Here is a 24,788-nt window from a genome sequence, read left to right on the forward strand (position 1 = left end):
TATGTGGGGCCTCACGGGTTAAATAAAGTAGAATTAAAAGGTTAAAGGTAGAAAGATTACCAGCAAATTAATCATTCACTTTTATTTTACATTCATACAAGATAATCCATCCATAATCTATGTCCTATAAAATATATATAATAATCCGAGAAAAAACTGAAATACAAAACAACGGATTTTCTTTTACAAAATATATATGTAAAAAGGGGCATGTATCGGCAGACTATTAACGAAATTGTAGGTAACTGCTCAATACCAGCACGTTACGCAACGTACTGACGAACCTATGATCGATTTTTATCATCAATGACATGAAGAATGTTAAGCAATAAAATTTTATGAGCCAAGAGAAGAAAACATCCAAGGTAAAATAGACTATCTTAACCACAACTAGTGTTCTAGTGGTAGGCGAGCTTTGGGATTGCTAAGCAATCCGAGTACGAGGACACCTACTACATCAAACTTTGATAACATTTGTAAACTAAGCAAGATTGAATCTTTATTGAAAGATAGAAGTAGCTTATTAAAGCTTTATTGATAACTAAGAAAGTAAAGAAACGGGAAGAGATTGAGTTTGTCACCAAGAACAAAGAGATTTATGAGATTATATTTGATATTCCAAAGCTAAGGTTTTCATTACATAGCATGACTATTTATATGTGAACTCATGTGAAAAACCCTAGTTACATGGGCTAATGGACTTCTCACAAGATATAAAATGGGCTTTCATTTGGATCTTCTAATAAACTTTACATCAAACTTTATGGCCACACGGATATGGACATATCTTACGGTTTATTTGAATACCTGAAATGAGAGTCCATCTTTGGCTTACACCACTATCTTATACAAACTATTTTTTGAGTTACGAACTGGGGATTGATATCTTTTACCTTGAAAGACATTTACTTTCATTTTATATCGACAGTTGAGTTAGTAATGGTTGTAGAATTGATACAAATCCCATCTCCTCTTTTTAAAATCACTTTTGTTCGTATGATAGTTGAGGCATATGTGAAAAAAAAAAATATCCACAATTAGCATCCGTAGCAAACTAGTCATAACGTCTATTGATTTAGTAATGGTTGTAGAATTGATACAAATCCCATCTCCTCTTTTTAAAATCACTTTTGTTCGTATGATAATTGAAGCATATGTATTAGTTACCAAAGAAAAAACGAAAAAGAGGCAAAAAAGTGTGACAACCCAACAAAAATAACAAACGAAAAGAAAAGGCATTGACTTAACGTAGAGCTCAACGTTCATCACCTGCATCGTTTCGTGTGGGATGAGCATGTACCGTGCACGTAGACCACACCACTTTCTTTACATATGAATCCCAGCTTCTTCATAAATTCCCACAACCATCGGGTATCAAAGAAGAAAATTCTCTCTCTTCTAGCCATTCAAAATAGTGAGAATGGGGTTGCTGAAAAAACACGAGAAACATTCAAAGCCGACGTTTAAGGGTATATTAACGGCCATTTTAGCTACAAAGGCTGCAATATTCCTCTTGATTCTCGCCGGTTTATCCCTCTCTGGGACATCCTTGGCATTTATCGCCACTATGCCGCTATTCGTCGTATTTAGTCCGGTTCTCGTACCAGCAGGTATTACCACTGGTTTGCTAGCTATGGGTTTAGCCGTCTCGGGCGGCTCCAGTTTGACGGCCCTCAGCATCATCTCGTGGCTCTACAAGTATTTAACACTAACAAAAGACTATCTATTTATACAAAATTTAATATAGGTAGGAGAATACTAGATTGATTAACGCACAATTAATGATTTTGAATGCAACCTATTTCAAATTTACTGACCAGCGTGTTTCACACTTTTTTGACAAATGTATTTTTAAGTTTTATGCTTTTTTACTTGAGGTGCAAATTCAGTTTTAATGATGTTCTCAATAATATATGTTTTATTGGTAGATTGCTATTTATATATTTAAACAAATTGTATATTTTTGTGATAAAAATAATGGTTCTTAATTTTTATTTTGTTTCAGGTTCTCTAGGCGGCCGTGAGTCATACTGTATAATGGTTCTTAATTTTTATTATAGATTACAAATTAAATCTAGTTTTTTTTTTGATCAAAAAATTAAATCTAGTTAACCCAATCTTTTTCTAGTAATAATTATTACGTGGGGATGGAAGTGAAGTTTTCAAATAGCATCTTATTAAATGCATGTATGTCGTGGTACACAATAATGAAAAAATGTATGTGTTTTTGTTATCTACTGCTATAATATACTCTCTAAAACTATACAAGTATTGTATATGATATCTAATAGTATATCATTTTGAAAAGAAAAAAATAGTATATCATTTTGAAAACGAAATAGCATCGGTATTTACCTTTACTCCAATATCTTAAGATTTAGTGCAATGTAGGTATCCAACATAACAACTTGTTTTTAAAACGTATCCATTTTATCATTTAAGTGAGTGAATAGAATAGCAGTACAAAAACAGATGTCCTGCACTTGAGATTTTTTGTAAATTTTATTGCCATTCACGTTTTGTTTAGTTTAAAAAGTTAAAAAGCATGAGAACTGTTTTTTGTCCTTTTCTGCAAAAGTTCAGATCATCTGTTTGTATTTTTAACCATCCTTTTTCTGGTGCTGTACCTGATAATCAAGCTATCAAATGAGACAATCTAAAGGCCTCAAGGAATAATTAGAAGTTACAAGTAAATTTTGCTGTGGCCCATTTAATACAACATCTTAGCTGATCAAACAAGCTTGCTCGTTCTCTTATGGCCATTGAAGTTGTTGCTTTGCAAGAAGCAAACACCCGTGAGACCACGACAACCAAAGACGACGTTCAGATTTTTTGTGCTACCGTACGGCTCCATATATAATCTTCCTATTGCTCGCACAGCCATGACATTGATCACTACCATGCCGCTATTTCTTATATTCAGGTCAGTTCTAGTATCAGCGGGTATTACTGCTACTTTGTTGGTCACGGGTTTAGCGGCATCCGCCACTTGTGCAACGGCGTATCGAAATATGTAGCTAGAAATATGCACAAGTAACACAAATAATACTTATTACAAAGAGTTTATATTTCTGTTGTAATAGTTTTTCGGTGTAAAAAGGAAATAGTTGCGGACTACTCTACATGCCCTATCTATTTCTTTGTAACCCTTTTCTTAGTTAATGGAAGATCTTGGGATTAGATACCAAATTTATATTAATATTCGGGACTTATATGTAAGGTGCTTATGTTTTTTTCGTTTGACGAGGACTGCAATTCTAGTCTTCCAGACATAAAATATACCATTCAAAAACTAAGCCACTATAAATTAGTACATTTATCTATTGTATAGGCAATAAAAGAAAACAAGGAAAAAGGTTGTTGTCAAAAAAAAACAAAGGAAAGTTCAAATAAACATGATCATACAACACACAAACAGATTAAAGCGTATAATAAATGTGGCGTGACGTAACGTGTCTCCATTAGTACTCACTTCGTTTTGCATGTAAGCATGAATGTGTACCGTACCGTGCACGTAGACTTCCACAGAGTTCTCATAAAACCCCCTTATCTTCCCACCAACAAACCATAACCATTCAATCACAAATCTCCGCCGGTTATCAAAAGATGTTTGAGATTATTCAGGCGGCTATCACCGCTGGGGCTGCATTAGCTCTCTTGGTACTCGCCGGTATAACCCTTGGCGGCTCAGCCGTGGGATTAGCCATAACCACGCCGCTTTTTGTCCTTTTCAGCCCGATTCTCGTGCCAGCAACTATAGCCACCGCTTTGCTAGCTACGGGTTTCACGGCCTCCGGCTCGATCGGTGCCATGGCTGTCACCATCTTCATGTGGCTCTTCAAGTAAATTAAACAATAACTTCATTGAAATCACTCACAATTTGGTTTATTTATAGTTTTTTTTTGTTATATATATGAGGCGTTAAGCACAAAGTTCCAAAAATGGTATAGGCGGCTTAGGCCAAAACGATTTTTACGATTTTTTTTTAAATCCAATTTATACAATTCAAGTTAGATTTAAATTGTTATAAATTGGTTAAAATCAATGTAAATCAATCTAAATAAGTTAAATTAAGTAATAGTGTTAGTATAAATCCACAAAATTGTCTAATTTTGTTTGTGTTGTATATTAGTTTTGAGAATTCATAATAATAATTTTATAACTAAACTATTAAAAACTAAAATATTTCATATAAACGTAAAATATATATAAATATATCAATAATTCGTCAATGTTACCTAGACTATAATACTAATTTTATAATTAAACTATTAAAAACTAAAATATTTCATATAAACATAAAATATATATAAATATATCAATAATTCGTCAATGTTACCTAAACTCCGAATTATCCGCCTAATTGCTAGTACTCTATAGAACGCTTAATTACTGTCTAGAGATTTCTTGAACAATGGTTAAGCATATGCATCTACGTGGAAACTTATTTATATGCTTGGCTATAAATATAATTACATCAACAAGTATCAACGTAGGTGGTTTCCTAGCTGCGCGTTAAGAGCACCTTTATTGCAGGGTTTTTAGGAGAGGGATGGCCCACCAAAAAGAAGAAAAAGAGAAAGAAAGTTGCCGAGAGAGAAACTTGTTTTCTGAGTTTCTTTGATTATTTCGTGGGCCCCACGACACGTGGTGACCCACAATTGATGCATTTTTTTTTTCGTTTTTTTTTAAATCCAAAAAAAAAAAAAATTAAAGAAACCCATTAAGGGTTTCTGTGCGTTAATGGTGCTCTAACATCCTATCATGTGGCATTTTAAGTAACTAATAAAACCAATCTTGATTACATAGTACTGCATAGCCAACTTTAGATGCTCGTGGTAGTAGTGATGTAAGCTTCGTTCGTTCGTTACCAGAGTTTCTGAGCTAATTTGGTCATAATAAGAAGTGGGTATACTTTGGTACCGTCTCAACGATTGTAATAGTTGATGGAACAGCTTCATTAACTGTTGCCTTCTACGTTAGTTTCTGAACGTAAAAATATTTTGTTTAAATGTTTAACTGTGTGCAGGAAAATAACCCGCCAAAAATTCAAGGATTAACCCCGAAAAATCCAACTACGGAAGGGCAAAAAAAGAGGATGAAAAATGATAAGTAGGTCTTTCGTACTTTAGAGGAACTTCATGATACTTTTAAATAAAACCAAAGTTTAACCATCGTCTCTTCAACAAAACACCTGATTATATGCGGATGTTTCAGATAATGTTCTCTTGATGTATATCGTGTTAGGAAATTACAATAAATATACTCGATTGGGTGTATATTTTAAGAGAATGAAGTGATATCATTGAGATTACCATATAAAGATGATTGTTTTCAAGTTGTATTATTGAGTCATTCGAATAAAGCAATTAAGACTCAGATTAACTGGCCAAGCATATGCTTGTTTCTAACGTATGAGACTATATAGTTTCATCCGACTCTTTTTTTTGGAAAAGTAATGTGAATATCGTTGATCAATGGACCAAAAGTAGCTACAAGAAGCAGAGGTATTCTAAACAACCCCTCAAAAGTCAAAAATGATAAAAAAGAAGTTTAGGGAATCAAACAAATTAAGACCAATTTACTGATTGAGATTCAGCTTAACATGATGCTTGATTGAGATTCTTCTGATTATCTTGGGTTGTAGACTTGTAGTAATAGTGATTAGCGGATAAACCGAGAAACCTGCCTTTTAATGAATTTTCAATTGGGAAAGCGACAATAACTTTGCGCTCATTCAAAACTAGTTGAACATTGATAGAACACATTTACTCCAAAACTTAGCTGAACATTGTATTATTGAGTTATTCAAAAACTCGAGTAATAAAGGAATAACACACACTCACATAGACTAGACTAACATTTTTAAATGGCGCCTTTCATAAGACTAGACCAACAGACACCCAAAAAAAACATACACCTTCTTCGTTCAGAGACGTTTTCTCTATGCTAATAACATTTCTTTGAATTGCTATGATAAACTCTATTATATTCTTTTACAAAAAGAAACTATTATAATAATATTTCTTTGTCCTAGCAAAAAAAATTTCTGCTTTCATATGACCTATATATATATATATCATCGTCTAAAATTTTAGCTTCATCAAAAAATTAAGCTAAAATTTGATATTTATAGGTCATCTAGAAGCAGGAATAATACGAAGATGCTGTCAAAATCAATCGGCTCATGCGCAGTTCGGTTCCTAATTCCTATACTCTCTCTCACAGGACCTTCATCATCTTCCCATACACGCTCACATCTCACACCATAGTTCAATTGTTTAAAACAATCAGAATTGCTCGACTTATTTATTTATCCCATCACTCTAAATTTTCATTTTACGACTCCTGCTAGGCTTTTAGGTCAAATACAAGGTAAATATAGATAACTAGGTGTTTTCCTGCACCATGTGCAGTAAAAGAATTTTGAAATATTTTTTAAAAGATAAATATAAATAATATTTATTTTTTATTAATATTATAAATTTTCTTTTTTCTTATCAATATTTTAATATAAATTTGATTTAACTGAACATTAAAATTAAGATAAAACCAATTTTGTTTATTTTGAATTATATTTAAGAATGTGCATGTATATATTTAAAATTATAATCTTAGGTAGATTTTTCTATCTATTTATTTTAATTAAATATATTAAATAAATATGTAAAATTTCAGAATTGTCAAAAATTAAAATTAAATAATGTTTATAAAATCTGTAAATATATATAAGAAACTAATGATTTTACGATTTAATTTGATTTTATGATTTAATTTTATAATTTTCTAAAAATATGTATATATTTTTTTAATATTTTTAATTTAAATGATATTTCAAAATTTGAAATGCCATAATTGAATATATTTATTTTAATGATGATTTATGCGTTATTGCAATATTTTTAAAAAGTCCAAAAATATAAATCGATAATAAATATAATATATGAGTTATTACCATATTTTAAATTTTTTATCAAAAATATAAATTAACATTAAATATAATTGTCCATGTCATATTAATCTATAAGACATGTCATCAATTTTAATAGCTATGTCACAATTATTAATCTAGGTGTTTTCATGCACCATATGTAGTGATGAATTTTTTAAATGTTAAATTTTATATTTTAAAATGAAATTTATTAATATTATATATTTTATTATTTTGACTAATAATTAATATAAATATCATTAATTAAGCATAAAATTAAGAGAAAATATTTTTTTAAATTATATTTAAGAATATATATGTATATATATAAAGTTAAAATCTTAGATAAAAAATTATTTATTTCATTTGGTTAAATTATTAAATCAACTTGTACAATATTACTAAAAAATCATATAAAATTGTATAGTTATCAAAATTTAAAACTAAATAATATTTATATAATTTGTAGATATCTAAAAGAAACTAATGATATTACGATTTTTTTTTTTTAATTCAGAAAATTTTGAAAATTTTAGATAATAAAAATTGTATTATTATAAAAGTAAAATTATATAATATTTCGAAATTCAAAATATCATATTTGAATATATTTATTTTAGTGATGATTTATGAGTTATTACCATATACTACAAAGTTTACCAAAAATATAAATCAATATTAAATGTAATATATGAGTTATTGTCATATTCTAAAAAGATTTCCAAAAATATATATTAGCATTAAATGTAATTGTCCATGTCATATTTAACCATATGACATGTCATCAATCTTATTAGCCACGTCACAATTTTTTTTGTGAAAACGATTGTAGAGAAGACATGTGGCAAATCACTTCTCAAATATAGACTAAGGGATTATCCGATCAAATTTCTTTAAAAATTGTTAGTTCATAAATTAGGAAGCAAGTGTTATTAGGGCATCTGCATCAATGAACTCCATAGAAGGGATTCACAAAATATTTTTTTATTATTTTTTCTATTTGATTTTTTTAAAAAAAAAAATATGGCTAATCGCGAGCCTCCACATTGCATGGGGCCCACGAAACAGTGAAGAGCCGAGTTCATGCGGAAGGACTTTTGTAAGCCGAGTTCATGGGGAATCTATTATTATAATATATTTGTTTGTTGGGATGTGTGAGAGCTCACAAACTTTTAATGCAGTGGCCTTACATTGTCGAACAAAATACCATTGTGAGAGACCTCTAATCAAAGTAATTCTAAGGTAAATAGAATGATTTCATCGGCTCTACCAACAATCTGTTAATAAAGTAATCAATTTACTCACTTAATCCAGTAATTGCATATGGCTAATAATAAGAAAAATCTTTCTTCACGCGTTGATATTTCACAATCACAAGCGGTAGCGGAACAAAGAAAAGCAGTTAAGATTTTACAAGAAAGAAAAGGTCACAAAAACACAACAAAAAGAAGAAGCACTATCTGATGTGACGTAACGTAGACTATATAGTCCAGTCGTTTTACATGGGGCATGCAGGTGTACCGTGCACGTCGTCAACCACACAACTCCATAAAAGCCCTCTATCTTCCCATCACCAAACCATAAGAAAATATGAAGCAAGAAATTCAAAACGAAACAGCTCAGACTCATCTGTCACAGAGAGAGGGGAGAATGTTTTCTTTTCTCCTCCCAGTGTTAGAGGTTATCAAGGTGGTTATGGCTTCCGTTGCCTCCGTAGTCTTTTTAGGCTTCGCCGGTGTAACACTCGCTTGTTCAGCCGTGGCATTAGCCGTATCCACGCCGCTTTTCATCATCTTCAGTCCGATTCTCGTACCCGCCACTATAGCCACGACCCTCCTAGCATCTGGGCTCGGCGCTAGTGCCACCCTCGGAGCGACGGGCATGGGTCTCCTCATGCGGCTCATTAAGTAAAATTAAACAAATTATATTGAAAATATGCACTCGAGGTTGATGCTTATATATTATTCAAACACGTATTTGGTTCCGAAATCCCCATAAATCTTCCATATATATTAAACTAACCTTTTTGTTTTTAAGTTCTTTTAAAGCAACTTGTTTCATTCCCCTTTTTCTTCTAACGTTCTTTACATACATGCTACCTTCTCATTTATCCTTAGTTAGTTACACAATTAGTTACACCTCACCGTACTACTTTTATAAGATAATTTAACTTAATTATTAGGTATCTTCCACATCACAACCTTTTCTCAGCCCTGAAAATAAAAATTTCTAAATTTTATTCTTATTCCACAAAGATAGGATTTCTATATTTTAAAGTATTTTATATATTTTTAAAAAAATATTAATTGTGAATATTTGAACTGATTAAGTTTTATTAGTGGATAGTTATTGGAAAATGTATAAAAATAAATAGTAAATTAAGTTGTAAACATTTATTATATTTTTAATAAATGTGAAAACTCGAATGAAAGGGAATATATGATACGAAGTTGCTTTTCGGTTAATGTCTAATGTATACGTATACACACTTGTTTGTGATGTAGGAATCCTGAAGGAGCTTCCCCGGCAACTCAGCCATCCTTCTTATCTCTGTTGGAAATGCCAAACTTTATTAAGAGTAAGATGCAAGAAAGGTTAATTGATATACCAGGAATTGGAAAATCTGAAGGTAAAAAAGGTAAATCTAAAGGTAAAAAAGGTAAAGGTAAGAAAAAAGGTAAAGGTTCAAAGGGTAAAGATAAGAAAAAGGGTAAAGGTTCACGTAAGGGTTCATCTGATGATGAAAGTTCATAAATGGAAGCTCATATAGGAATTGTGGTAAATGTATGGGTAAAGATAAATTCATATAAAGATAAATTCATATAAAGATAAACACATTGGTCCATGTATTCCAATATTTAGAATACGTTGTGTATTCATGAATTTATGCCAGCTATTATAATAAAAGGCTTTGATTAATAATGGTAAACTGGCAATCTCTCTCTCTCTCTCTCTCTCTCTCTCTCTCTCTCTCTCTCTCTCTCTCTCTCTCTCTCTCTCTCTCTCTCTCTCTCTCTCTCTCTCTCTCTCTCTCTCTCTCTCTCTCTCTCTTTGGGCCTTTAATTGTCGCCTTAACAACTATTTATCCCACTGTTTCAGACTAGTACATTTGGATTTCTTGTTCCCAAAAACCCATGATTATAAACTTATAGTGATACGGAAGTTTCTTGTACTAGTCTTTGGCAGAACATTGATTTGACCCCAATGTTGGTCTGAACTCTAAACACACAGACACTGATCCAAATCTGGTGAACATACACAGGAACGGCCAAACTCAAATTAAGGCTCTAATCAAACTGGAAAAATTGTGCCCTTTTTTTACTAATAAAATTTAAAATATTTTCAAAAAAAAAATTCTTAGCCCAGAAAACCCCATAAATTTTTCGGGCACTAAATCACTGCTTCGTTTGCTTGGGCCATGGGCCGGGCCTAAATATACATCAGCGTTGGAGTGATTGCCGATAGTTGATAGAACTTCTATTTCTTTACCATAAGATCGCTTTTTCTGAGATGAAGCATTCAAAGAAGAAAAAGATGTTGCTCCTTCCTATATTAAGTGCTGTTACCTAAACATGATTTTAAATCATAAAAGTTAAGGTGTTGATGGGTTTTTGTGGATCCTAAAATCAACACTAGATATTTAGGGTGTTTATTTGTAATAGATTAGGGAAAAAAGGACTTTAAGACAAAACTCGTTAGAACAACATCCATGTAAACATGTTTGAGTTGACAAGAATGAACTACTATTAATGATAATCGGTCTATAAGATTTAAAGTTGACCGCAAGAATCGAAATCTAATTGGTGAGAACCAAGAAATAAGAGAGGTCAATGTGTTTGAAAGAGCTTGATGTCAATCCGGGACCGGGTGTCCATGTCCTCTTCCCTCGTTTTCCTGTCTTTTTATCCGCACTATATCCCCTCCTCTTCTTACTCACGTAGTTGTGGATTCTTTGGAATTTCCTTGACTCAGTTGAGATCGAACTCGAGGCTTATCATCGAGCTCAACGTCTAACTCTCGATCTCGGCCCACTCACTTGTTTCCGAACCCAATTATTCGAGCCCAACTTCAATGATGGATCAGGGTCCAACAATATTTTTAAGTTTTAAATTGAAACTACTAAAAAAACAGACTTTCAAGAATTACATCTGTTTGCTGGATGGTAGAGTGAAGGAAAGAGATAACAAGAGTGCAGAGAAACATACTCCTTCAATTTGCAGGATCCTTGAAGCACAATGAACATAAGAAGCTAATCCAGTGATAAAACTATTGAGAATGGTTTAAAATAAAACAAGACATTGTTTTCCTTCCTACCAATGCATCCCAGCATCTGCAATTAGACAAAACAACATGAGTATAGACCACAAGAAAGAAAAGAAAGTCCCAAAAACATGACAAAAAGAAGAAGATTATATATGTGACGTGACGTAGAATATATAGTCCAGTCATTTTGCATGCAGGTGTACCGTGCACGTTGTAGACCACACAAAACTCCTTAAAATCACTCTCTCTTCCCACCACTAAACCATCAGAAAAACATTAGCGAAGAAATTCAAAACGAAACAGCTCAGACTCATTCACAGAGAGAGGGAAGAATGTTTTCTTGTCTCATCCTATTGTTAGAGGTCATCAAGATGGTTATTAATTCCGTTGCCTCCGTAGTTTTGTTAGGCTTGGCCGGGGTAACACTCGCCGGTTCGGCCGTGGTATTAGCCGTATCCACGCCTCTTTTCATCATATTCAGTCCCATTCTCGTACCCGCCACTATAGCCACGACTCTCCTAGCAACTGGGCTTGGCGCTGGTGCCGCCCTCGGAGTGACCGCCGTGGGTCTCATCGTTTGGCTCCTTAAGTAAAACTAAACAAATTATATTTATAATGCACTCGATATTGATTCTTATATATTATTCACATACGTGCTTGGGTCAATCTCCATAATTCTCCCATTTATATGTATATATAACCTTTTTTTCTTAAAGCAACTTGTTTCATTCCCGCTTTTCTTCTAACGTTCTTTAATTAGCTATACAAATTAGTTAGTTACACCTCACCGTATTACTTTTGTAAGATAATTTAACTTAATTATTAGGTACGTTTCCCGTCACAACCTTTTTCCGTTTTCTGAACATTTTGTCAAAGTAATAAATAGGAGTATGATACGAAGTTGTTTTTCAATTACTTCCTAACGGATATGTATATACACACTTGTTTGTGTGATGTAGGCATAGGATCGGAGTAAAGCCGAAGGATAATCCACCTCCTGCAGGAGCTCCTCCGGCAGCACCGGCAGCTCCTGCAGCTCCGGAAGCACCGGCAGCTCCTGCAGCACCGGCATCACCTGCAGCACCAGCAGCTCCGGCAGCTCCGGCAGCACCTCCATCCTTCCTATCTCTTATTGAAATGCCAAACTTTATTAAGAGCAAGCTGCTAGATGTGTTAATTAATATACCAGGATTTGGAAAGAAATCCAAAGAGCATGGCAAATCTAAAAGTGACGAAAAATCCGAAGGTAGAAAAGGTAAGTCTAAACGTGGAAGAGACAAACATGGAGGTGAAGGTAAATCCAAGCATAAAAAAGGCAAATCTAGAGGTAAAGATAAAGATAAATCCAAGGGTAAAGGTATATTCGGTAGAAAGGGTTCATCTGATGATGAAAGTTCATAAGATCGAAACAAGTTCGTATAGGAATTGTGGTAAACACATGGGTAAAGATAAATTCATGGAAGAGTAAAAGACACTGGTTCATCTATTCCAATGTTTAGATACGTTGTGTATTATATTCATGAATTTTATGCCACCCATAAGAATAAAAGGCTTCTAAAAAATTTAATGTAAAGTTGAATGTGCTTATTATTTTAAAAGAAAAAGTAAAAGACAATCAGGCTACAGTGTTTTTTTTTTTTTGAACTTAAGCTTTCAAATTAAAATGCAGAAAAAAAAATATAATGCTTTTACCATATAATACAATTAATTTACACATCCGTTCATAGATGAAACATTTGATATTTATTTATATCATATACATAGAACTTTAGTCTAGTGTTATTAATGTTTGTGTATTCTCCTGAAATCAATTCGGTTTATTATTTAATTATCTATACTAAATTGGTTTAGTTAATCACTATATACCAAATTCTCTATTATATAGGTTTAACTTAATTTAATTTTCACATATATTTCAAATTTAGAAATAAAACAAAAGTTATGTAAATCAGTATTGTTACATAATATTTTTTTCAAATAAATATTATTACAAAAATACAAAATTTATAAATCTAATAGAAATAATATTAGAATCCACACAAAGTATTATTAAAAAACTACATAATATATAACACAATATTGTATTAATTTATTGATATATTTTATTGCATAATTTTAAATATTTTAGCCTTAAATCGTGCGGAAGAAGATATAGTATTAGTTTTATTTTTGGTAGGGCTGGGCAAAAAATCCGAACCCGAAAAATCGAACCGAACCCGATCCGAAAAAGTAGCACCGAACCCGAACCAAAATTGATTAAATATCCGAACGGGTTCAAAATTTCGGTATTTAAAAAATCGAAACCGAACCCGATCCGAACCGAAGTATTTTGGGTACCCGAATGTATCCTAAATAAATTTATATACTTAAATATATACATTATTTTTATATATAATGTATATTAAAAATATTAAAAATATATAAGATACTTTTAAATTTTCCAAAATACTCGAAAAATATATGCAAATAGTCAAAAAGAAATGTTTAAAATAGCTAAAGTATACTGAAAACACCAAAAATAGTTAAATATCTATTGATTCTTTATCCAAATATTCAAAGAAAACCAATTTATATGTTAAATTAAGGTATTTTGACATATATGTTATGATAATTTATATGCAATATATTATCTTTCTTATAGATTTTGAAAATTTAAAGTATATAATGAATTTTGAAAATTTAAAAACATTTTAAATGGATTATCCGAACCCGAACCGAACCCGCAAAGATCCGAACCGAATCCGAACCGAAATTTAGAAATATCCGAATGGGACTAAAATCTTTGACCCCAAAACTCGAATGGACTGAACCGAAACCCGAATGGGTACCCGAACGTCCGGTCCTAATTTTTGGGTTGATCCGTGAGAGATGAGGAGGGAACTCCATTTGGCACACGTGTTGAGAAGCATCTTTTAGTTGGTTCAGAAATATTTTGTAGAGAGATTTTTTTTAAATACTTTCCATAATTATAGTCTATAGTCGTTTGTAAATAACAAATTAGTCGGAAATGATACCAACGGAATAGTTCTTTATCATTAGACTTTTTCTTTAATTTAATTCTGGTGAACATTATTTGAGAAAACATAAAGCAAAACGTAACCAAAGTAACACATCTCAATCAAAATACGGGAAACTAGGAAATAAAAATCGATTAAGGTGTTAACTAATGTAGGGAACTCCTTTTTTACCCAAAAAACTAATAAAACCCTTTCACCACTTTCCTTGAAGTTTGTATCCTCCGATGACGCTTATTAACGTCGCGTTTTAGCTTCGACTTGTATGAACCTCCCACTTCTGCGGCAGTGCCTAAGAATCCGGTCTGAGTTCCGTCGCTGTCGTTGTCAATGTCTCCTTCAATCGTCAATCCTTTGATCCTAGCCGCAATGGATTCCTCTTTTACCCCAACATCCACATCTATATAATCATAATCAATTTAACCCCAAAATATCGTTGTTGCTCTTAAAGGTCCATGCATGATTATTGAATCAGCGACTAGAGCATATTAAAACATAAAATAGAATGTTTTCACATACTATTTAGAATAAAATCAATATATAGCCGATATAGTCTATAGTTAAGATCATGAATATAATGTATATGTACATACTTGGATTAGAGAAAAACCAAAGGACTAGAGCACAAGCGAGAAGAACAAATGGGATTATGTGAACAGCATTTTCAGCAAACTTGGCACGTGACTTCTCTTTCTTTGTTACCTCCTGGCTCGTAGGATCGTATGTAGTCGGCTCGTCTTCATCTAGGCCTTTCCATAATCCCTTTGGCGCGGACCAAGGTACTGAGTAATCCTCAGTCACACGGCTCCAGCTTGCGGATCGGTACATATTCTGTGTTTGCTTCAGTCTTATTGTGGGTAGTAAGGATTGAATCACTTTATTTGCCCAAGAAACTTAAAAGGTAAAAGACTACCTTTGTGGGGGTGTTTATTTTGAATTAATTGATAACTTTTAAGTAATTCATTACTAATTTTTGTTAATTTTTAATTTGGTGGCTCACTTTTAGCCTATGGTTTCGGTGATTTGGATCAAAGCTATGACTCTGTCAAATATACAAATTTTCTGTTTCTCACAACAACATAAGCAGATACATTTAATATTAAGAGATTTATTACCTATTACAAAAAAAAAACTTATATACAATGGATATATACGAGCGTCGGTTTAACTGTATTCAATATATTTATTTTATGAATATTCCAAAGAGAAATAAAAAGGAGTTGCAAGGGAAGTTCTCTGGAAGCATATTAGGTGGGTTTGGTCCCGATTAGGCAAGAAGTTCAACACCCCTTTGATGCCAATTCCAACTCCAAGGAAGTATTTTTGAAAGATGAGTAGTAGTAAATAATAGTTAATTTAGATTAAATTAACGTAATATAGTTGCATCTTGTTAGTTAATATCATTAACTGATTTTGTTATTGTTATCTATTGTTCGTGAACTAATATTTGTGAATGTATTATAGATTGGAGAAAGAAAAAACTACTTGTCCAATGTCATCATGAATATTTAGCCATTTAGAGTTGTGAACCTTACCTAACAGCACAAGAATCCTATGAATTATGAAACACGAAAAAATCATTAAGAAAAAAAACAAAGGCTAAGGAACAAAAAGCAGATGTTATATGTTTTGGTGGTTGTGATATTAGGTTATCCACCTATGAGCACCCTTAAGCTATGCCATACACACACATATTATATATATTTACAGTCACACGTATATGCATCTAAAACTAAAACTCAAGTTATTGAAAAAAAATTACAGTTGCGTAAATTATGGAGAAGGCGTCAAAGAAGCTATTTATTTTCAGTCTCTGCATCATGTTTGGTATTTTAGTAACAAGAAGATGCAACGCAACTACATACTTTGTAGGAGACACGTCCGGTTGGGACATAAGCTCCGATCTTGAATCTTGGCCTCTAGGCAAGCGATTCTCTGTTGGTGATGTTCTAAGTAAGTATCATAATAAATGCATCCATCGACTTTTAAAATATATAGGCATTAGCCAATACTTTACATTATCCAAAACAAAAACTTAAAAATTAATATTGAAGTTCCATGATGAAAGTCTTTTTATGAAACTATGGTTAGTGATCCTGATTTTATCAGTTTTTCATAGATTCATGATTACTATCTCATCGATTTAAACGTATGTTATAATTGCTTGAATCTGAACCATCTATAATTCCCAGTGTTCCAATACTCATCGACGCATAGTGTCTACGAAGTGGCGAAAGACAACTTCGAAAGCTGCAACACTACGGACCCGATCCGTACGTTCACAAATGGGAACACGACCGTTGCTCTGTCCAAACCGGGAGACCGGTTCTTTGTCTGTGGTAACCGGCTCCATTGCTTCGCTGGTATGAGGCTACAAGTTAATGTCGAAGGCAATGGCCCATCTCCTGCCCCTGTGGGTGCTCCACGGGCCGCCCCAGCAGGAACTCTTCAGCCATCTTCTAAAAAGAATAACCCTGCGACCGGGGTTGCTAGCTCGGCTGCCCACGTTGGTGGCCGCGGTCTGAGGGGTAGTATGAATTATTTTGTATATTTGATGGTTTTTACTTTTCCTTTGATATTGTATTTTATTAACAACTAACATATAAGAGTTTTTTTTAATATAAGAGTTTTCATATACAGTAATGTATATATATATATATATTAATCTCCGAGTTAAATGCGTAAGATAGTGAATATTCGGTTTGGTTTGATATATTTTTGTTATTTGTGGTCAATTGTTTTGAAGGGTTTTGACTAAATACAAACCAAAAATGTTCGTGGTTCTATTCTGTGTGTGACTTTGGATAAACATATTTGAAGAAACGAATAGAGAGTGCATTTGATGTCAAAAAAAAAAAAAAATAGAGAGTGCATTTAAATTAATCTTTTAATATCACAAATAGATGTGAACAATTTAATTCGGTTACCAAAATTAATTACATTCCGATTATATTTAAACTTGGAACATGATCGATTCGATTGCATGTTAACTTTTGTTTCGTATTATTGTTCTTTCATTTGGATAACAATAATAAAAGCAGTTAGAAAAAACAATAATAAAAAATCAGTTGAGATATAACACATATATACGCCATCTGTTTCTATTATAAGTAGTTCAAATGAAAAAAAAAAAGTAGTTCAAATGAAATTTATTTGTTTCAAAATATAATAGTTTTCACATTTCTAACGTTAACAATACAGTTGTTCTAATTTTACCAAAACAAATATATACAGCTGTTGTTTTAGTTCAAAAAAAACAATACAGGTGTGATTCTTTTACCAAAAAAAAATACAGGTGGTAATTATAGTTCATGTATGTGGACGGAAGTACATAGGATATACACTCACGTTCTTTTAACGTTATCTAACACGTGATATTTATAGGTAGATCATGTATGGAGTGTATCTGGATGGAATTACATAATATATACACTCTAATATAGTCTTTAATGATAACTATACATGTGTTGTATATGGTATTTATAGATCTTGTATCTAGACGGAAACACATAGTATATACACTCTAAGGTTAACTATACAGGTGGTATATATAGTTCATGTATGGAGCGTGTCTGGATGCAAAAACATAAACTCTAAATATTCTCTCTCGAAAACTTTTTTTTTTTGTAAAGTAAGTCTCTCTCGAAAACTTCGCCATGAATCTTTCTGCTATCACTCAGGGAAACGACAATGATGCTCCGGCGCCGGGAAATGAGTTTGCACAGTTCGCCGCTGGATGCTTCTGGGGGGTGGAGCTGGCGTTTCAGAGAGTCCCCGGTGTGACTCATACGGAGGTTGGATACACCCAAGGGTTCCTCCACAATCCTTCATACGAGGATGTCTGCATGAACACAACGAACCATGCAGAGGTTGTCAGGGTTCAGTATGATCCCAAAGAGTGCAACTTTGAGTCTCTTCTTGATGTCTTCTGGTCTAGACATGATCCCACCACCTTGAATCGCCAGGTACATTATAAGATTTTGTTAGGTTTCTCTTTACTTTGTCCTAAGATTTAAGACTAAATTCAATTTATTTGCAATACCAAATCGAATGTGTAACATTTGATGATGTATTTAGCAAAAAAACATTTGATGATGTGAAGTGATATTAACATATCCATGTAGTTTACAGTGGCTAATGACTTGAAATGTGATCAGGGGAAAGATGTGGGAACCCAATACAGATCAGGGATATACTTCTACTCACCTGAACAAGAGAAACTAGGGGTGGAGTCAATGGAACGTCACCAGGAAAAAATGGAGAGCAAGATCATGACTGAGATTTTACCTGCTAAGAAATTCTACAGAGCTGAGGAGTATCATCAGCAGTACCTGTCAAAGGGTGGGCAGTCCTGTGGCATAGCTTGCAACAGTCCACTCATGTGCAGCGCTGCTACGGCTTAAAAATGCTGAGTTTCCTCTGCAAAATAGCGGATATTAGAGACTTGTTTGTTACACAATAAGAACATCAAAAAGTACCTAATAAGTGTAACAAGTTACTTTCGTTTTCCATGTTAGAGACTATATGAATGTCTATTGATGTTATTGAATTATTGATTGTTTAGATTTGAGCGAATCTTATGGATGAAAAAAATAATACGATTGATAAGGTTTCTTATTGCCATTTGCTTCACCATCAACAACAATACAACACTTTAAGACATCACCACTCTTATCTTTTCTTTCACATATTGTCTATCAAAATGGATCCTTTGATAGCTCAAGAAGAACCTGAGTTAGTAGAGTTACTGCAACTGTTCATTCTCCGATAGCTCAAGAAGAGCCTAAGTTAGTAGATACACCTGCAACTGATCCTTCTTTGTTTGTTTGCATGTGTGTGTCGGTTATTTGTAATTCTCAGTTCATAATAAAGATGTAGAAACTTTTTTGAAAACTTCAAACTGAATGCAGAACACAAAAGTGTATGTTTTATTTATAAGATTCCTAACTATTTTCAATGAAATTTCAATTTTATTAAGTGAGTTAAAAGTAAATTGTCATTTACAGATGGAAAGAGCAAAATATGAAACATAATGCCTTAGCTATCAGTTGCCTTAGTTAAAACATAATGTCTGAGTAAGCCGTGCAGCCTTGGAGGTGTGGAGTAGTTCAGAGATGCGGTTTCAAATGACTTTGTCGATGGCTCTGCTCATTTGATCGCAGATAAGATTTTTAACTATTTAATCATACTTAATAAACAGCTTCCATTTTATAGATTTTTTTTCTTAAGCATTCATAATAAGTAACACATATGTTATATTTAACAAAACACAAGTCTATCTACACAAAAATAATACTCCCTCTGTTTTTTAAAGATGTATGTTTTGGTGTTTTCACACATATTAAGAAAACACATTAACTATATATCATTTTTAGAAATTATCAAATTCCAATGCATTTTAACTAATAGTATTTCAATAAATTCAATCAATTTTATTGAAATTTGCAATTTTTGTATAGAAAACATAAAAAATACATCTTTGTGAAACAATTTATTTTTCTAAAACATCTATCTTTAAAAAACAGAGGGAGTAATACTTTTTCGTAAAACATTTACATTGATAAAGATAATGTGCTCCTACATAGCAAGGGCATTATACTAGTGTATATATCTTTCTGATTTAAATGTGCAAAAGAGTGAGTATCCGGTCTGGTTTTATATATTTTTGTTGTTTTGGTTCAATTGGTTTGAAGAGTTATGAGTTTTATGACTAAAACACAAGCCAAAAATGTTGGTGGTTCAATTATGTGTGTTATTTTGGACAAATATATTGTAAGAAACAAATAAAAAGTACATATGAAATTAGTCTTTAATATCCATAGATATGAAAAAAATAATTTCGGTTTCCAAAATTAATTTCATTTCAATTACAGAAAACTAGGTGCATGATCGATTGAGTTGCAAAATAAATTTTGTTTCACACTAATGTTTTTTTTTTCATTTGGATAACAATAATAAAATCAGTTGAATATATATATATATATATGTATATATATATTTTTTTTTTGAAACATCAGTTGAATATATATATTGTTTAGATTTCAACCTAAACTTCTTGGTTCAACTTTATATGGTTTAGTTTAGAGAATAGCATACACATGTTGAACCTTAATTTTCACTTTCCAAGTTTAGTGACCACTGCGATCCAAACTCAGCCGTTTCTAATCGCGGTCGCTACCAAAACGCAAACGCAACTGACAGTAAAACTAGGACCCGTGTTCCGTTTCGCTGCACCTCTCTCTCGTTTATAGTTCATTTATGGAATGTATCTGGACGGACAGACATAGTATATTCACTCTAGTTTTCATCTTAATGTGAATACAGCTGTTATTCTAGTTCAAAGAAAAAAAATAATACAGCTGTTATTTTTTTCCCAAAAAAAACAGAGGTGGTAATTATAGTTCATGTATGCATTGTATGTGGACGGAAGTACATAGGATATACACTCTAACGTTCTTTTAACGTCATCTAACACGTAATATTTGTAGGTAGACTTTAAAAAAAAATTATTTATAGGTAGATCATGTAAGGAGTGTATCTGGATGGAATTACGTAGTATATAGTATACACTCTAATATTGTCTTTAATGATAACTATACATGTGGTATTTATAGATCTTGTATTTGGACGGAAACACATATTATATACACTCTAGAGTTAACAATACAGGTGGTATATATAGTTCATGTATGGAGTGTGTCCGGATGCATATACATAAATCTAAATAATCTCTCTCGTAAAGTTCGCCATGAATCTCTCTGCTATCACTCAGGGAAACGACAATGACGCTCCGGCGCCGGGAAATGAGTTTGCACAGTTCGCCGCAGGATGCTTCTGGGGCGTGGAGCTGGCGTTTCAGAGAGTCCCCGGTGTGACTCATACGGAGGTTGGATACACCCAAGGGTTCCTCCACAATCCTTCATACGAGGATGTTTGCACGAACACAACGAACCATGCAGAGGTTGTCAGGATTCAGTATGATCCCAAAGAGTGCAAGTTTGAGTCTCTTCTTGATGTCTTCTGGTCTAGACATGACCCCACCACCTTGAATCGCCAGGTACATTATAACATTTTGTTGGGTTTCTCTTTACTTTGTCCCAAGATTTAAGACTTTTTTCTTTATTGTGTTGTTGATTTGTAGTTCTAAGATTTCATAATAAAGATGTGGAAATGTTGCAACTTTTTTTGTAAACTTCGAACTGAATACACAAAAAATCATTACTATCTTTTTATTTTATTATGTTAGTTATTCAATTCATTTGCAATACCAAATCGAATGTGTAAGATTTGATGTGTGAAGTGATATTAACATATCCATGTAGTTTACCGTGGCTAATGACTTGAAATGTGATCAGGGAAAAGATGTGGGAACCCAATACAGATCAGGGATATACTTCTACACACCTGAGCAGGAGAAACTAGCGGTGGAGTCAATGGAACGTCACCAGGAAAAAATGGAGAGCAAGATCATGACTGAGATTCTACCTGCTAAGAAATTCTACAGAGCTGAGGAGTATCATCAGCAGTACCTGTCAAAGGGTGGGCAGTCCTGTGGCATAGCCTGCAACAGTCCACTCATGTGTGGCGCTGCTACGGCTTAAAAAATGCTGAGTTTACTCTGCTTATCTTCCAAAACAGAGGATGTTAGAGACTTGTTTGTTACACAATACGAATATCAACCAAATCCCTACTAAGTGTAACAAGATACTTTCGTGTTTCATGTTAGAGACTGTATAAATGTCTATTAATGATACCGAATTATTGATTGTTTAGATTTGAGCGAATCTTATGGATGAAAAAAAATAAGATGGATAAGTTTTCTTATTGCCACTGCTTCACCATCAACAACAACAATACACACTTTAAGAACATCACCAATCGTTGACAAAAAAGAAGAACATCACCAATCTGGTCTTTTCTTTCACATACTGATCTAGCAAATTGGATCCTTTGATAGCTCAAGAAGAACCTGAGTTAGTAGATTTACCCACAACTGTTCCTTCTCCGATAGCTCAAGAAGAGCCTAAGTTAGTAGATACACCTGCAACTGATCCTTCTTTGTTTGTTTGTTTGCATGTGTGTGTTGTTGATATGTAATTCTCAGTTCATAATACGATGTAGAAATGTTGCAACTTTTTAAAAACTTTGAATACAGAACACAAAAGTGTATGTTTCCTAAAAATATGTATGTTTTTATTTTTAAGATTTCTAACTATATTTGTCAAATAAAAAGATTTCTAACTATTTTTCGATGAAATTTCAAACTTATTGTGTAACTTAAAACAATAAGATCATTTATAGATGGAAAGAGAAAAAAATGAAACACAATGCCTTGGCTATCTGTTACCATAGATAAAATACCAACATCTGAGTTAACCGTAGAACCTTAATTAGAGACTTGGAAGCGGTTTCAAATGACTTTGTCGATAGCTCTGCCCATTTGACCAGAAATATGATTTCTAATTATTTAATTGTACTTAATAAAATATCTTCTATCTCTATAGATTTTTATTTTTGAATATTCATAATAAGGAACACATATGTTATATTTAAAAAAAAACAAGTTTATTTAGACCATTTATATGCTTAAAATAATATATATTTTTATTTTCGTTTAACATTTACTAGGAAACAACCCTGCGCGTCAACGCGCGCAAAGAGTAATTTGTTTTTGTATTTTGATATTTAATCTTTTTTAAATATATTTTAAATAAATAATTTTATGGACTAAATAATTAGATTAACATATGTAGATAATAAATGTATGTAAAGATACAATTTGTAAGTAAACAACAAATAGTAGTAATTTGTTTAGAAGTTTAATTGTTCTCTGATAGAATAACAATACTAAGTTACATAATCGTTTTCTATTATTTTTTTTATTTTTTTTGGCTGTTTTATTTTTTCTGTTCATCCTCTCATTGAATTTATTATGAAAAGATGCATTTAAAACCAAATGAATAAACACAACTCTTAAATTTTTAAAATACAACTTTAAAGATATTTTATCTAATTTTTAAACTATTTTAGAAGACACAACCTGTCACAATTGCAAATATTTAGATAAAGTATTAATAAAATGATGTGGATGAAGTAAAAACAAAAATACACAATTTTTCATCCCGAAAACTAATAAATATAATTTTTGTAAATGAAAATGAAGTTTCTAAAATAAAACAAAGAATAAAAGATGAGTTTCTTAGAAAGAAAAATAATTATATATCACAATCTATGTAATTGTGATCACTAAAAACTCTAAAGAACAAAAATTTCACCTTTTATTCATAGAAAATAAAAACTGAGCTTATTATTTTTCATCACAATAAGTCAATAACAAGAGTTTAAATAAAAAACAAAACAGTAAAAATAAACAATTGCATCTTTTCATTGCATCCCTTCAATGCATCTCATCAAATAAGAGTCTTTTATCTAAGAACTCTTAGACAAAACTAATTAACTAAAAGACACAACATTTAACACATGCACCCCTTCACTAAACTCAATTACAACTAACAATTTTTCATGTTAAAAATATTTAGGAGATGTAAATTTCCAACTAAGTATTTAGGGTAACAATGGTTGGTAGTTAATTATTGCAATGGTGTGCTAAGAGATGCAATAGTTAACAACAAAATTTAAATGGTTAAAAATTTTATAATGGTTTATCGCTAAAATTAAATAATAGATTTTTAAGTAATTTTTATGAAAACAAAATTTATAAAGAAAAAAATATACTTTTAAAAACAAATATATTTTTGGTTTTTATTAAAAGACACAACTTTTCAACATTTAATATGATTGTTATTATTAGTAAGAAAAGTTTTAGGACCATTAGGTGGAAAAAAAACAATTATAACCGTCTTATTCTAACTCTTCAAATTATCTTTTAACAAAATACATAAATTATGAAAAGGTATGTCTCTTACTATTCAAGAAATATGTCATTTTAAATAAATAACTGCTCAAAACGTAAAATTTTTAACAAAATACACAGATTATGTAATTATATAATAAAATATGAAGCATGATCAAAGATCATAGTCTTACGAAAAAACAGAAAACAATTTCAGTGAAAGAACAGTATTTACCTTGTTTATTTAAAATTTTGAAAACAGAACTTTTTATGTTCACTACCAACATAGATGGAATCAAAAATATTATTAAATCATCATACTCCATCATGTATTACAAACTTGTGGATTTAGTATTTTTGCAGACCAGGCATTAATTTGCTTAAAATCATAAAATTCCCTTTACTGCTACTGTGCTACACCTGTCTCGCCAGTGACAGACACATAGTTGATATTGCAAGTTCCTTGAAGAACAATGAGTGTGGTGAGAGGTTGCAATATTGTTTGCAAAACCTGTTGCTCATTAGTTTGTTTTGTTCCTTCCAATCTTAATCTGGCTACATAGTAAGTTAACATTATTACAACACACAGGCAATGTCAAAAGATTAATCCATAATTGCTTGCCCGATTAGTTACCTGAAACTGCAGACCAAAGAGGACACCAAGAGAATGAATAGTTTATATGCTGCCGTGCCTTATTTATTGAGCAGAATAAAATAAGTTACTATA

General features: G+C 32.2%; 8 protein-coding genes across 8 annotated transcripts; 7 read left to right on the forward strand and 1 right to left on the reverse strand.

Moving 5' to 3' along the window:
- The first annotated feature begins 1,352 nt into the window (after positions 1-1,352).
- On the forward strand, positions 1,353-2,237 carry LOC130509565 (oleosin-B1-like). The gene is made up of 2 exons (XM_057005710.1): positions 1,353-1,698; positions 2,006-2,237. Exons 1-2 carry the CDS (start codon positions 1,421-1,423, stop codon positions 2,022-2,024), a joined length of 297 nt encoding a protein of 98 aa, XP_056861690.1. The 5' UTR covers positions 1,353-1,420; the 3' UTR covers positions 2,025-2,237.
- Positions 2,238-3,545: 1,308 nt separating this feature from the next.
- On the forward strand, positions 3,546-5,106 carry LOC108835437 (tapetal oleosin GRP-19-like). The gene is made up of 2 exons (XM_018608690.2): positions 3,546-3,842; positions 5,030-5,106. The coding sequence occupies exons 1-2, from the start codon at positions 3,607-3,609 to the stop codon at positions 5,058-5,060; spliced, it is 267 nt and encodes an 88-aa protein (XP_018464192.2). The 5' UTR covers positions 3,546-3,606; the 3' UTR covers positions 5,061-5,106.
- A 3,389-nt stretch (positions 5,107-8,495) lies between these two features.
- LOC130509731 (oleosin-B6-like) lies at positions 8,496-9,853 on the forward strand. The gene is made up of 2 exons (XM_057005910.1): positions 8,496-8,838; positions 9,436-9,853. Exons 1-2 carry the CDS (start codon positions 8,522-8,524, stop codon positions 9,683-9,685), a joined length of 567 nt encoding a protein of 188 aa, XP_056861890.1. The 5' UTR covers positions 8,496-8,521; the 3' UTR covers positions 9,686-9,853.
- Positions 9,854-11,400: 1,547 nt separating this feature from the next.
- On the forward strand, positions 11,401-12,815 carry LOC108846461 (oleosin-B6-like). The gene is made up of 2 exons (XM_018619690.2): positions 11,401-11,783; positions 12,154-12,815. Exons 1-2 carry the CDS (start codon positions 11,527-11,529, stop codon positions 12,593-12,595), a joined length of 699 nt encoding a protein of 232 aa, XP_018475192.2. The 5' UTR covers positions 11,401-11,526; the 3' UTR covers positions 12,596-12,815.
- Positions 12,816-14,205: 1,390 nt separating this feature from the next.
- LOC108846474 (uncharacterized) lies at positions 14,206-15,129 on the reverse strand. Its single transcript, XM_018619702.2, has 2 exons — positions 14,802-15,129; positions 14,206-14,608 (listed from the first exon to the last, which is right to left on the reverse strand). The coding sequence occupies exons 1-2, from the start codon at positions 15,034-15,036 to the stop codon at positions 14,391-14,393; spliced, it is 453 nt and encodes a 150-aa protein (XP_018475204.1). The 5' UTR covers positions 15,037-15,129; the 3' UTR covers positions 14,206-14,390.
- An 822-nt stretch (positions 15,130-15,951) lies between these two features.
- Positions 15,952-16,843, forward strand: LOC108846280 (mavicyanin). Its single transcript, XM_018619502.2, has 2 exons — positions 15,952-16,161; positions 16,401-16,843. The coding sequence occupies exons 1-2, from the start codon at positions 15,984-15,986 to the stop codon at positions 16,805-16,807; spliced, it is 585 nt and encodes a 194-aa protein (XP_018475004.2). The 5' UTR covers positions 15,952-15,983; the 3' UTR covers positions 16,808-16,843.
- A 942-nt stretch (positions 16,844-17,785) lies between these two features.
- Positions 17,786-18,825, forward strand: LOC108844026 (peptide methionine sulfoxide reductase A3-like). The gene is made up of 2 exons (XM_018617221.2): positions 17,786-18,173; positions 18,366-18,825. The coding sequence occupies exons 1-2, from the start codon at positions 17,865-17,867 to the stop codon at positions 18,609-18,611; spliced, it is 555 nt and encodes a 184-aa protein (XP_018472723.2). The 5' UTR covers positions 17,786-17,864; the 3' UTR covers positions 18,612-18,825.
- Positions 18,826-20,906: 2,081 nt separating this feature from the next.
- On the forward strand, positions 20,907-22,032 carry LOC108831879 (peptide methionine sulfoxide reductase A3-like). The gene is made up of 2 exons (XM_018605384.2): positions 20,907-21,265; positions 21,564-22,032. The coding sequence occupies exons 1-2, from the start codon at positions 20,957-20,959 to the stop codon at positions 21,807-21,809; spliced, it is 555 nt and encodes a 184-aa protein (XP_018460886.1). The 5' UTR covers positions 20,907-20,956; the 3' UTR covers positions 21,810-22,032.
- Positions 22,033-24,788: the final 2,756 nt, after the last annotated feature.

The sequence above is a fragment of the Raphanus sativus genome, chromosome 3 (genome assembly GCF_000801105.2).
Source record: "Raphanus sativus cultivar WK10039 chromosome 3, ASM80110v3, whole genome shotgun sequence".
NCBI classification, from domain to species: domain Eukaryota; kingdom Viridiplantae; phylum Streptophyta; class Magnoliopsida; order Brassicales; family Brassicaceae; genus Raphanus; species Raphanus sativus.